Source organism: Oncorhynchus kisutch, unplaced genomic scaffold (genome assembly GCF_002021735.2).
Source record: "Oncorhynchus kisutch isolate 150728-3 unplaced genomic scaffold, Okis_V2 scaffold1309, whole genome shotgun sequence".
NCBI lineage: Eukaryota > Metazoa > Chordata > Actinopteri > Salmoniformes > Salmonidae > Oncorhynchus > Oncorhynchus kisutch.
Window position 1 is genome coordinate 21,981 of NW_022263254.1, and position 12,276 is coordinate 34,256.

Genomic DNA, 12,276 nt, shown 5'->3' on the forward strand with positions numbered 1-12,276 from the left:
CTGATCATCTCCTCCCCATTTTCCTCCCCTCCCTCCCTCCCTCTCCCTCCCTCCCTCCCTCCCTCCCTCCCTCCCTCTCTCTCTCTCTCTCTCTCTCTCTCTCTCTCTCTCTCTCTCTCTCTCTCTCTCCCTCCCTCCCTCCCTCCCTCTCTCTCCCTCCCTCCCTCCCTCCCTCCCTCCCTCCCTCCCTCCCTCCCTCCCTCCCTCCCTCCCTCCCTCTCCCTCCCCTTCTCTCTCTCCCCTGATCATCTCTTCCCCACATTCCTCCCTCTCCCCTGCTCTCCCTGATCCCCCTCCCCACCTTCCTCCCTCTCCCCTGCTCTCCCTGATCCCCCTCCCCACCTTCCTCCCTCTCCCCTGCTCACCCTGATCCCCCTCCCCACCTTCCTCCCTCTCCCCTACTCTCCCTGATCCCCCTCCCCACCTTCCTCCCTCTCCCCTGCTCACCCTGACCCCCCTCCCCACCTTCCTCCCTCTCCCCTGCTCTCCCTGACCCCCCTCCCCTGTAGCTCTTTAACTCCACCATAGAGATATCAGAGAAGAGCAGTGTTCTGGAAGAGCGCCTGCAGATCCTCCTGGACCAGACCCTGCTCACCAGCTACACCAACATATCCCGTGGCCTGTTTGAGCAGCACAAGACCATCTACAGGTAAAGGGGGTTTGACCTTTTCTTTAAGCTGCATTGTGGGTATCAAATGGGCTCTACAAACATGATGATGATGATGATTCTTATTTTTGTTATTACAGCTTCATGCTTTGTGTGGACATCATGCGCCAGCATGGGGAGGTCACTGACGCAGAGTGGCAGCACTTCCTGCGAGGAGCGCCCCCCCTAGACAAGGTAGTCTGGTTGATTGACGGGCCGGTCAGCCAATCAAATGGGACTATCGTCCACTGTCAGCCAATTAAAGGCAACTAGTGTCCACTCTAAGCCAGTCAAAAAGGATAGATATGTGAGCTCTTAGCAAATCACGGGAAGAATTTCAAGTCCTTTACCAATCGTAGAGTTTATATTTCAAGCCCTTTACCAATCATAGAGTTTATATTTCAGACCTTTACCAATCGTAGAGTTTATATTTCAGCCCTTTACCAATCATAGAGTTTATATTTCAGACCTTTACCAATCGTAGAGTTTATATTTCAGACCTTTACCAATCGTAGAGTTTATATTTCAGCCCTTTACCAATCGTAGAGTTTATATTTCAGACCTTTACCAATCATAGAGTTTATATTTCAGACCTTTACCAATCGTAGAGTTTATATTTCAGCCCTTTACCAATCGTAGCGTTTATATTTCAGACCTTTACCAATCGTAGAGTTTATATTTCAAGTCCTTTACCAATCGTAGAGTTTATATTTCAGCCCTTTACCAATCATAGAGTTTATATTTCAGCCCTTTACCAATCGTAGAGTTTATATTTCAGTCCTTTACCAATCATAGAGTTTATATTTCAGACCTTTACCAATCGTAGAGTTTATATTTCAGACCTTTACCAATCATAGAGTTTATATTTCAGACCTTTACCAATCATAGAGTTTATATTTCAGACCTTTACCAATCATAGAGTTTATATTTCAGCCCTTTACCAATCATAGAGTTTATATTTCAGACCTTTACCAATCATAGAGTTTATATTTCAGACCTTTACCAATCATAGAGTTTATATTTCAGACCTTTACCAATCATAGAGTTTATATTTCAGACCTTTACCAATCATAGAGTTTATATTTCAGACCTTTACCAATCATAGAGTTTATATTTCAGACCTTTACCAATCATATTACTGTTCAAACCCAAACCAGAAAGAGGGCTCATGTTTGTTGTAATATGCAGCACAACATAAATGTTGATAAACTGTCAATTGTCACTGGTCTATAACAGGGCTGTCTGGAATCTCTCCCTAAAATGAAGATATGTCTTGAGCCAGACAATGATTCCCACTTCTTCTATCCCTCAGCAGTCTTTACTCAGCCCATTAGGAATGCATCATTTTAAATCTCCTAGTTAGGAGTGTCTGTATACCAGAGGGCTTGTCAGCCTCTTTCCCGCTCTGCAGGAGAGAGAAACAGAGAGGGGGAGAGAGTCCCCTCTAACCTGTGACTGTGTGTAGAATACTGATGTCCCCATGTGTCTGTGTGGAGTCAATGACTTAGCTGTCTCCAGAGACACAGATCTAGGATCAGCTAACCCTCCCCAGTTCTAACTCTAATCATAAGGTGTGCCATACACTAAACTAGCCTGAGAACAGTGTGTTGGGATTTCACTAGAGCAGAGTTTTTTGAAGAGTTCTGACAAGAGTGGATTGCTGAATGTATTATTCAATGACTCTATATCTAATGGGCGGTTTAGTCTGTCTCTATATGTCGTTATTTAAGCATGGGAAAGATGGCCGCTTTGTCTGAAACTGGGACCCTAAACCATTGGGGGAACATTCTCATTAAAATGATGTCCTGATCCTCCGTCCTCCCCTGCTTATCTTCTTTCACCTGCCACCTCATCTTCTCTCCATCCATCACCTCGGTTCTCCACGTAATACCCAATGTCCCCTTGTCCTCTCTCCTCTTCTGTCTCCTCTCCACACCCCCCTCTATCTATCATTCTCTTCTATCTCCTCTCCACACCCCCTCTCTATCTATCATTCTCTTATGTCTCCTCTCCACACCCCCTCTCTATCTATCATTCTCTTATGTCTCCTCTCCACACCCCCTCTCTATCTATCATTCTCTTATGTCTCCTCTCCACACCCCCTCTCTATCTATCATTCTCTTATGTCTCCTCTCCACACCCCCTCTCTATCTATCATTCTCTTATGTCTCCTCTCCACACCCCCTCTCTATCTATCATTCTCTTATGTCTCCTCTCCACACCCCCCCTCTATCTATCATTCTCTTATGTCTCCTCTCCACACCCCCTCTCTATCTATCATTCTCTTATGTCTCCTCTCCACACCCCCCCTCTATCTATCATTCTCTTATGTCTCCTCTCCTCTCCACACCCCCTCTCTATCTATCATTCTCTTATGTCTCCTCTCCACACCCCCTCTCTATCTATCATTCTCTTCTATCTCCTCTCCTCTCCACACCCCCTCTCTATCTATCATTCTCTTCTATCTCCTCTCCTCTCCACACCCCCTCTCTATCTATCATTCTCTTCTATCTCCTCTCCTCTCCACACCCCCTCTCTATCTATCATTCTCTTATGTCTCCTCTCCACACCCCCCCTCTATCTATCATTCTCTTATGTCTCCTCTCCACACCCCCTCTCTATCTATCATTCTCTTATGTCTCCTCTCCACCCCCCCCCCCCTCTATCTATCATTCTCTTATGTCTCCTCTCCTCTCCACACCCCCTCTCTATCTATCATTCTCTTATGTCTCCTCTCCACACCCCCTCTCTATCTATCATTCTCTTATGTCTCCTCTCCACACCCCCCCTCTATCTATCATTCTCTTATGTCTCCTCTCCTCTCCACACCCCCTCTCTATCTATCATTCTCTTATGTCTCCTCTCCACACCCCCTCTCTATCTATCATTCTCTTATATCTCCTCTCCTCTCCACACCCCCCCTCTATCTATCATTCTCTTATGTCTCCGCTCCAAACACCCTCTCTATCTATCATTCTCTTATGTCTCCTCTCCACACCCCCTCTCTATCTATCATTCTCTTATGTCTCCTCTCCTCTCCACACCCCCCCTCTATCTATCATTCTCTTCTATCTCCTCTCCTCTCCACCCCCCCCCTCTATCTATCATTCTCTTATGTCTCCTCTCCTCTCCACACCCCCTCTCTATCTATCATTCTCTTCTATCTCCTCTCCTCTCCACACCCCCTCTCTATCTATCATTCTCTTCTATCTCCTCTCCACACCCCCCCTCTATCTATCATTCTCTTATGTCTCCTCTCCACACCCCCCCTCTATCTATCATTCTCTTATGTCTCCTCTCCACACCCCCCCTCTATCTATCATTCTCTTATGTCTCCTCTCCACACCCCCCTCTATCTATCATTCTCTTATGTCTCCTCTCCACACCCCCTCTCTATCTATCATTCTCTTATGTCTCCTCTCCACACCCCCTCTCTATCTATCATTCTCTTATGTCTCCTCTCCACACCCCCTCTCTATCTATCATTCTCTTATGTCTCCTCTCCACACCCCCCCCTCTATCTATCATTCTCTTATGTCTCCTCTCCACACCCCCCCTCTATCTATCATTCTCTTATGTCTCCTCTCCACACCCCCTCTCTATCTATCATTCTCTTATGTCTCCTCTCCACACCCCCTCTCTATCTATCATTCTCTTATGTCTCCTCTCCACACCCCCTCTCTATCTATCATTCTCTTATGTATCCTCTCCACACCCCCTCTCTATCTATCATTCTCTTATGTCTCCTCTCCACACCCCCTCTCTATCATTCTCTTATGTCTCCTCTCCACACCCCCTCTCTATCTATCATTCTCTTATGTCTCCTCTCCACACCCCCTCTCTATCTATTATTCTCGTATGTCTCCTCTCTACACCCCCTCTCTATCTATCATTCTCTTATGTCTCCTCTCCACACCCCCTCTCTATCTATCATTCTCTTATGTCTCCTCTCCACACCCCCTCTCTATCTATCCATTCACTTCTCTGTCCACTGCACTTCTCTTATCTTTTGTCCCCTCTCCCTTTCTCCATCCCTCTCCCCTCTCTCTCTATCTCCAACACCCGACCAACTTTTCCTTTGCCGCACCACCCCTTCTCTCTCCCTCCCTCTCCTCTGGCTCTCTCTCTCTCTCTCCCTCCCCCCTGGCTGTCTCTCCCTCCCTCCCCCCTGGCTGTCTCTCCCTCCCTCCCCCCTGGCTGTCTCTCCCTCCCTCCCCCTGGCTGTCTCTTCCTCCCTCCCCCCTGGCTGTCTCTCCCTCCCTCCCCCTGGCTGTCTCTCCCTCCCTCCCCCCTGGCTGTCTCTTCATCCCTCCCCCCTGGCTGTCTCTTCCTCCCTCCCCCCTGGCTGTCTCTCCCTCTGGCTGTCTCTCTCTCCCTCCCTCCCCCCTGGCTGTCCCCCCCCCCCCCCCCCCGGCTCTCTCTCTCCCTCCCTCCCCCCTGGCTGTCTCTCTCTCCCTCCCTCCCCCTGGCTGTCTCTCCCTCCCTCTGGCTCTCTCTCCCTCCCCCTGTCTCCCCCCCCTGGTTCTCTCTCTCCCTCCCTCCCCCTGGCTGTCTCTCTCCCTCCCCCCCTGCCTCTCTCTCCCCCTGGCTCTCTCTCTCCCTCCCTCCCCCTGGCTGTCTCTCCCTCCCTCCCCCTGTCTCTCTCTCCCTCCCTCCCCCTGGCTGTCTCTCTCTCCCTCCCTCCCCCTGTCTCTCTCTCCCTCCCTCTCCCCCATCAGGATCATCCAGAGAGGCCTGAGGTGCCATGGCTGTCAGAGTTTACCTGGCAGACATGCTGTGAGCTGGAGGACACTCTGCCCTGCTTCAATGGCATCAAGAGAGAGATCACCGCCACACCCATCTCTATAAAACTAGGTAGAGTAACACACAGCTAAAATAACCTAGACACCCATCTCTATAAAACTAGGTAGAGTAACACACAGCTAAAATAACCTAGACACCCATCTCTATAAAACTAGGTAGAGTAGTAACACACAGCTAAAATAACCTAGACACCCATCTCTATAAAACTAGGTAGAGTAACACACAGCTAAAATAACCTAGACACCCATCTCTATAAAACTAGGTAGAGTAACACACAGCTAAAATAACCTAGACACCCATCTCTATAAAACTAGGTAGAGTAACACACAGCTAAAATAACCTAGACACCCATCTCTATAAAACTAGGTAGAGCAGTAACACACAGCTAAAATAACCTAGACACCCATCTCTATAAAACTAGGTAGAGTAACACACAGCTAAAATAACCTAGACACCCATCTCTATAAAACTAGGTAGAGTAGTAACACACAGCTAAAATAACCTAGACACCCATCTCTATAAAACTAGGTAGAGTAACACACAGCTAAAATAACCTAGACACCCATCTCTATAAAACTAGGTAGAGTAACACACAGCTAAAATAACCTAGACACCCATCTCTATAAAACTAGGTAGAGTAACACACAGCTAAAATAACCTAGAGATTACCACTAGGTAGAGTTGTAACACGGCTAAAATAACCTAGAGATTACCACTACCTTGTAATCTGCTAATGTTGTCAATGGGAACACACACTCTTCTGCCTAGCAACAGAAGTAGATGAATATTGGAGTGTGTGTTCCCAGGTCGTCTGGAAGTGTGTTTCAACCCAGAGAACTGGCAGGGCTACGTGTCTGACTCCCAGCTGCCTCCCTACTCAGAGGAGATGTCTGAAGAAGAGAAGGAAAAGGCAAACGGGGTCAGGGGTCACTGGGATCAGAGACTGGGGGCCTTCCAGAAACTGGTGCTCATCAAGAGCTTCATGGAGGAGAAGGTAGTGGGGGTTATTGGTGTGCGTGTGTGTCTGCTTGTGATGGTGAAAGGGCTGCCAGTTTTCTTGGCATCTCTCTCATTGTATGTTGTATATCAATGGTCATATTTGATAGAAGTTGCCCTTCAGGCCACACAGCGATATTTGCAGTTATGTTCATCCATCCGTTTTATTTAGGGTGTGTTCTTAAATTCAATCTGGAGTGCCAGAGTGTGGTCTGAGCGTTGTCAGATTGTACGTTGGTAAATCCAGAGCGTTTGGCTCTCGGAGTGTTCAGAGCGCATACTGGACGCTCTGGCGCGAGGACTAGGTCTGAGCCGAGCGTTCTGACCTCACAACTATCGTCAACCACCCAAGCTAACTGGCTAGCTACTTCCAGACACATAATGAGAGAACACCTCACTCTGACCATTTTCCTTGAGCTAGCAGAGCTGGTTAGGCTGTTTTCATGTTATCCTGAGTGTTGGTGACTGTAACTGTACTGCTGGCAACATTTTAATTATGTTTTTTTGCCAACGTTTGCTGACAGAGGCCATATTCAGCTGGTGTTGAACGTTTGTAAATGCAGTTATTCTGCTCTCTGAAACACTCAGAGGAGAGTACTATGGAATCAGAGTAGATAGCCAGAGGGAATTGACTTACTCTCCCTCCCTCTAGGTGGTGTTTGCGGTGACAGAGTTTGTGATCGTGAGCCTGGGGAAACAGTTTGTAGAGAACCCTCCTGTTGACCTGGCCACTCTCTACAGTGACATGTCTCCCTCCACCCCCCTGGTCTTCATCCTCAGTACCGGATCAGACCCCATGGGAGCCTTCCAACGCTTTGCCAAGGAGAGGGGATACCTGGACAGGTGAGGGGGTGGGACAGCGGGAGGAGGGAGGGGTAGTTGGGTACCACTGTCCCCCTCTCTGAGACTGTTCCCCTCTCTATGTCCGTCCCCTGTATCTCAGTATTAACAACTTGTCCTTCTTTCTCATCATGTGTCCAGGTTTGGCTGATGTAGGCCGTCATTGTAAATAAGAATTTGTTGTTAACTGACTTGCCTAGTTAAATAAAGGTTAAATGAAAAATAAGTAAATACAAATCTCTCTCTAGGTCAGGGTCCTCTCTGTCTCTCAGTATTAACTCTGTCTCTCAGTATTAACTCTGTCTCTCAGTATTAACTCTGTCTCTCAGTATTAACTATCTGTCTCTCAGTATTAACTATCTGTCTCTCAGTATTAACTCTCTGTCTCCCAGTATTAACTCTGTCTCTCAGTATTAATCCTCTGTCTCTCAGTATTAACTCTGTCTCTCAGTATTAACTCTCTGTCTCCCAGTATTTACTCTGTTTCTCAGTATTAACTCTCTGTCTCTCAGTATTAACTCTGTCTCTCAGTATTAATCATCTGTCTCTCAGTATTAATCATCTGTCTCTCAGTATTAACTCTGTCTCTCAGTATTAAGGTCTATCTCTCTAGGTCAGGGTCTCTCAGTATTAACCCCATGTCTCTCTCTCCAGGGTGAGGTCTATCTCTCTAGGTCAGGGTCTCTCAGTATTAACCCCATGTCTCTCTCTCCAGGGTGAGGTCTAATCTCTCTAGGTCAGGGTCTCTCAGTATTAACTCTGTCTCTCAGTATTAACTCTGTCTCTCTCTCCAGGGTGAGGTCTATCTCTCTAGGTCAGGGTCTCTCAGTATTAACTCTGTCTCTCTCTCCAGGGTGAGGTCTATCTCTCTAGGTCAGGGTCTCTCAGTATTAACTCTGTCTCTCTCTCCAGGGTGAGGTCTATCTCTCTAGGTCAGGGTCTCTCAGTATTAACTCTGTCTCTCTCTCCAGGGTGAGGTCTATCTCTCTAGGTCAGGGTCTCTCAGTATTAACTCTGTCTCTCTCTCCAGGGTGAGGTCTATCTCTCTAGGTCAGGGTCTCTCAGTATTAACCCCATGTCTCTCTCTCCAGGGTGAGGTCTATCTCTCTAGGTCAGGGTTTCTCAGTATTAACTCTGTCTCTCTCTCCAGGGTGAGGTCTATCTCTCTAGGTCAGGGTCTCTCAGTATTAACTCTGTCTCTCTCTCCAGGGTGAGGTCTATCTCTCTAGGTCAGGGTCTCTCAGTATTAACTCTGTCTCTCTCTCCAGGGTGAGGTCTATCTCTCTAGGTCAGGGTCTCTCAGTATTAACTCTGTCTCTCTCTCCAGGGTGAGGTCTATCTCTCTAGGTCAGGGTCTCTCAGTATTAACTCTGTCTCTCTCTCCAGGGTGAGGTCTATCTCTCTAGGTCAGGGTCTCTCAGTATTAACTCTGTCTCTCTCTCCAGGGTGAGGTCTATCTCTCTAGGTCAGGGTCTCTCAGTATTAACTCTGTCTCTCTCTCCAGGGTGAGGTCTATCTCTCTAGGTCAGGGTCTCTCAGTATTAACTCTGTCTCTCTCTCCAGGGTGAGGTCTATCTCTCTAGGTCAGGGTCTCTCAGTATTAACTCTGTCTCTCTCTCCAGGGTGAGGTCTATCTCTCTAGGTCAGGGTCTCTCAGTATTAACTCTGTCTCTCTCTCCAGGGTGAGGTCTATCTCTCTAGGTCAGGGTCTCTCAGTATTAACCCCATGTCTCTCTCTCCAGGGTGAGGTCTATCTCTCTAGGTCAGGGTCTCTCAGTATTAACCCCATGTCTCTCTCTCCAGGGTGAGGTCTATCTCTCTAGGTCAGGGTCTCTCAGTATTAACTCTGTCTCTCTCTCCAGGGTGAGGTCTATCTCTCTAGGTCAGGGTCTCTCAGTATTAACTCTGTCTCTCTCTCCAGGGTGAGGTCTATCTCTCTAGGTCAGGGTCTCTCAGTATTAACTCTGTCTCTCTCTCCAGGGTGAGGTCTATCTCTCTAGGTCAGGGTCTCTCAGTATTAACTCTGTCTCTCTCTCCAGGGTGAGGTCTATCTCTCTAGGTCAGGGTCTCTCAGTATTAACTCTGTCTCTCTCTCCAGGGTGAGGTCTATCTCTCTAGGTCAGGGTCAGGGTCCTATAGCTGAGAAGATGATTCTGGAAGCTCTGAAGAGTGGTAACTGGATCTTCCTCCAGAACTGTCACCTGGCTGTGTCCTGGATGTTAGCCATGGAGGAACTTATCAAGACCTTCACTGAGCCGGGTCAGACACCCTAAACACACACACACACCCTACACACAGACACACCCTACATACAGACACCCTAAACACACAACACCTACACACAGACACACACACTGTACACACACACACACCCCCTACACACAGACACACCCTACATACAGACACCCTAAACACACACCACCTACACACAGACACACACACTGTACACACTGTACACACACCCCCTACACACAGACACACCCTACATACAGACACCCTAAACACACACCACCTACACACAGACACACACACTGTACACACACACAGACACTCACCCTACACACAGACACACACACACACACACACACACACACACACACACACACACACACACACACACACACACACACACACACACACACATAACCTACACACAGACACCCTAAACAAACACACACTACACACAGACACACACACTGTAGACACACACACACCCCCTACACACACACACACACACACACACACACACACACACACACACACACACACACACACACACACACACACACACACACACACATAACCTACACACAGACACCCTAAACAAACACACACTACACACAGACACACACACTGTAGACACACACACACCCCCTACACACAGACACACACACACACACACACACACACACACACACACACACACACACACACACACACACACACACACACACCATTTATATTGACCATATTCCCTACAGTATATAACATCCTAGGTCATATAGGTAGGATGTAGGATGTGTTATTAACTGACTTGCCTAGTTAAATAAAGGTCAAATAAAAAATAAAACAAAACAAAGTAGATGTCCAAACCGACTGGCCAAAACTACAGTTTGTTAACAAGACATTTGTGGAGTGGTTGAAAAACGAGTTTTAATGACTCCAACCTAAGTGATGTAAACTAGTTTTAATGACTCCAACCTAAGTGATGTAGACTAGTTTTAATGACTCCAACCTAAGTGATGTAAACTAGTTTTAATGACTCCAACCTAAGTGATGTAAACTAGTTTTAATGACTCCAACCTAAGTGATGTAAACTAGTTTTAATGACTCCAACCTAAGTGATGTAAACTAGTTTTAATGACTCCAACCTAAGTGATGTAAACTAGTTTTAATGACTCCAACCTAAGTGATGTAAACTTCACACTTCACCTGTATGTACCTGGGTATCAGGTGGTGTGAGGTGTTGCTGTGTGGTTAGTTCAGGACACAGGGTGAATGGGGATTTGAATGGCTCTCACACACACACCCTGCACCTGCGGCTGTCCTGTGCTGCTGGACCTCTCTACGACACGCTATGGACTGGACTGACCCTGTGTGTGTGTGCTGTGTTTATGTCTACTGACTCATTCTGTCACCTCCTCCCTGTTAGACACGGTGATCCATGAGAACTTCAGGTTGTTCCTGAGCTCCATGCCCACCAAGGTGTTCCCTGTCACCGTCCTCCAGAACTCTGTCAAGGTAACGCTCATCTTTACACTCTGTCACAGGACATAGAGACCTTCCATTCTACAACTCAAATTTAGGTTCTACTACTCCGTTTTAGATTCTGGAACTCAGTCTTAGAATATGAAACTCCGTCTTAGATGATGAAACTCAGTCTTAGGTTCTAGAATCTCAGTCTTTGGTTCTAGAATCTCAGTCTTAGGTTCTACAATCTCAGACTTAGTTCTACAACTCAGTCTTAGGTTCTAGAGCATAATCTTGGATTGTCTAAATTGAAACAGTATTGGATTCTCAAGGCTCTGTTGAGATATTTATGGATCCTCAGCAATTCCGTTATTTCCTGTTTGCGTCTTTGGACAGATTGTCCTCTCAACCTTAGCCACTCCTCTCAACCTTAGCCACTCCTCTCAACCTTAGCCACTCCGGACAGTGTTTCATATCCCTCACAGGGCCTTCTCTAACCATGAGAGAGTGGTCCTGTCACACATGGCTTACAAACACATGTAGGGCCATCGCTCTTTATAGGCACATACACACGTGTGTGCTCACACACACCTAACCCATGTGATTGAGCGTGGGTGCATATCTATGTCTCGGAATTATCTGATTGGTTATCCTTTTATTTCCACATCTGTGTGTGGACGTCTGTGTGTCTGTGTTTGTTTGTTTGTGTGTGTGTGTGTGTGTGTGTGTGTGTGTGTGTGTGTGTGTGTGTGTGTGTGTGTGTGTGTGTGTGTGTGTGTGTGTGCGTGGGCCAGGTGACCAACGAGCCTCCTAAGGGTCTACGTGCCAACGTGCGCCGGGCGTTCACTGAGATCACCAACAACTTCTTTGAGGAGCACATCCTGGGACGCCAGTGGAGGAAGATCATCTTTGGAGTCTGCTTCTTCCACGCCATCATACAGGTCAGAACACACACCTCCTACTGTATTCATTATGTCAGAATACACTCCTCATACTGTATTCATTATGTCAGAACACACACCTCCTACTGGATTCATTATGTCAGAACACACACCTCCTACTGTATTCATTATGTCAGAATACACTCCTCATACTGTATTCATTATGTCAGAACACACTTCCTACTGTATTCATTATGTCAGAACACACACCTCCTACTGTATTCATTATGTCAGAACACACACCTCCTACTGTATTCATTATGTCAGAATACACACCTCCTACTGTATTCATTATGTCAGAACACACACCTCCTACTGTATTCATTATGTCAGAATACACCTCCTACTGTATTCATTATG

The 12,276-nt window shown here is 47.0% G+C and overlaps 1 protein-coding gene across 1 annotated transcript in view; it reads left to right on the top strand.

The window, feature by feature from the left end:
• The window catches only part of LOC116352995 (dynein heavy chain 6, axonemal-like), a gene marked incomplete at its 5' end in the record, with an annotated part of 55,930 nt that overhangs the window by 20,939 nt on the left and 22,715 nt on the right, over positions 1-12,276 (top strand). The window contains 8 exon segments of the mRNA XM_031818245.1: positions 510-649; positions 748-841; positions 5,365-5,500; positions 6,256-6,443; positions 7,098-7,288; positions 9,384-9,544; positions 10,938-11,026; positions 11,770-11,916. Of these exon segments, the coding sequence (XP_031674105.1) occupies positions 510-649; positions 748-841; positions 5,365-5,500; positions 6,256-6,443; positions 7,098-7,288; positions 9,384-9,544; positions 10,938-11,026; positions 11,770-11,916 (1,146 nt within the window).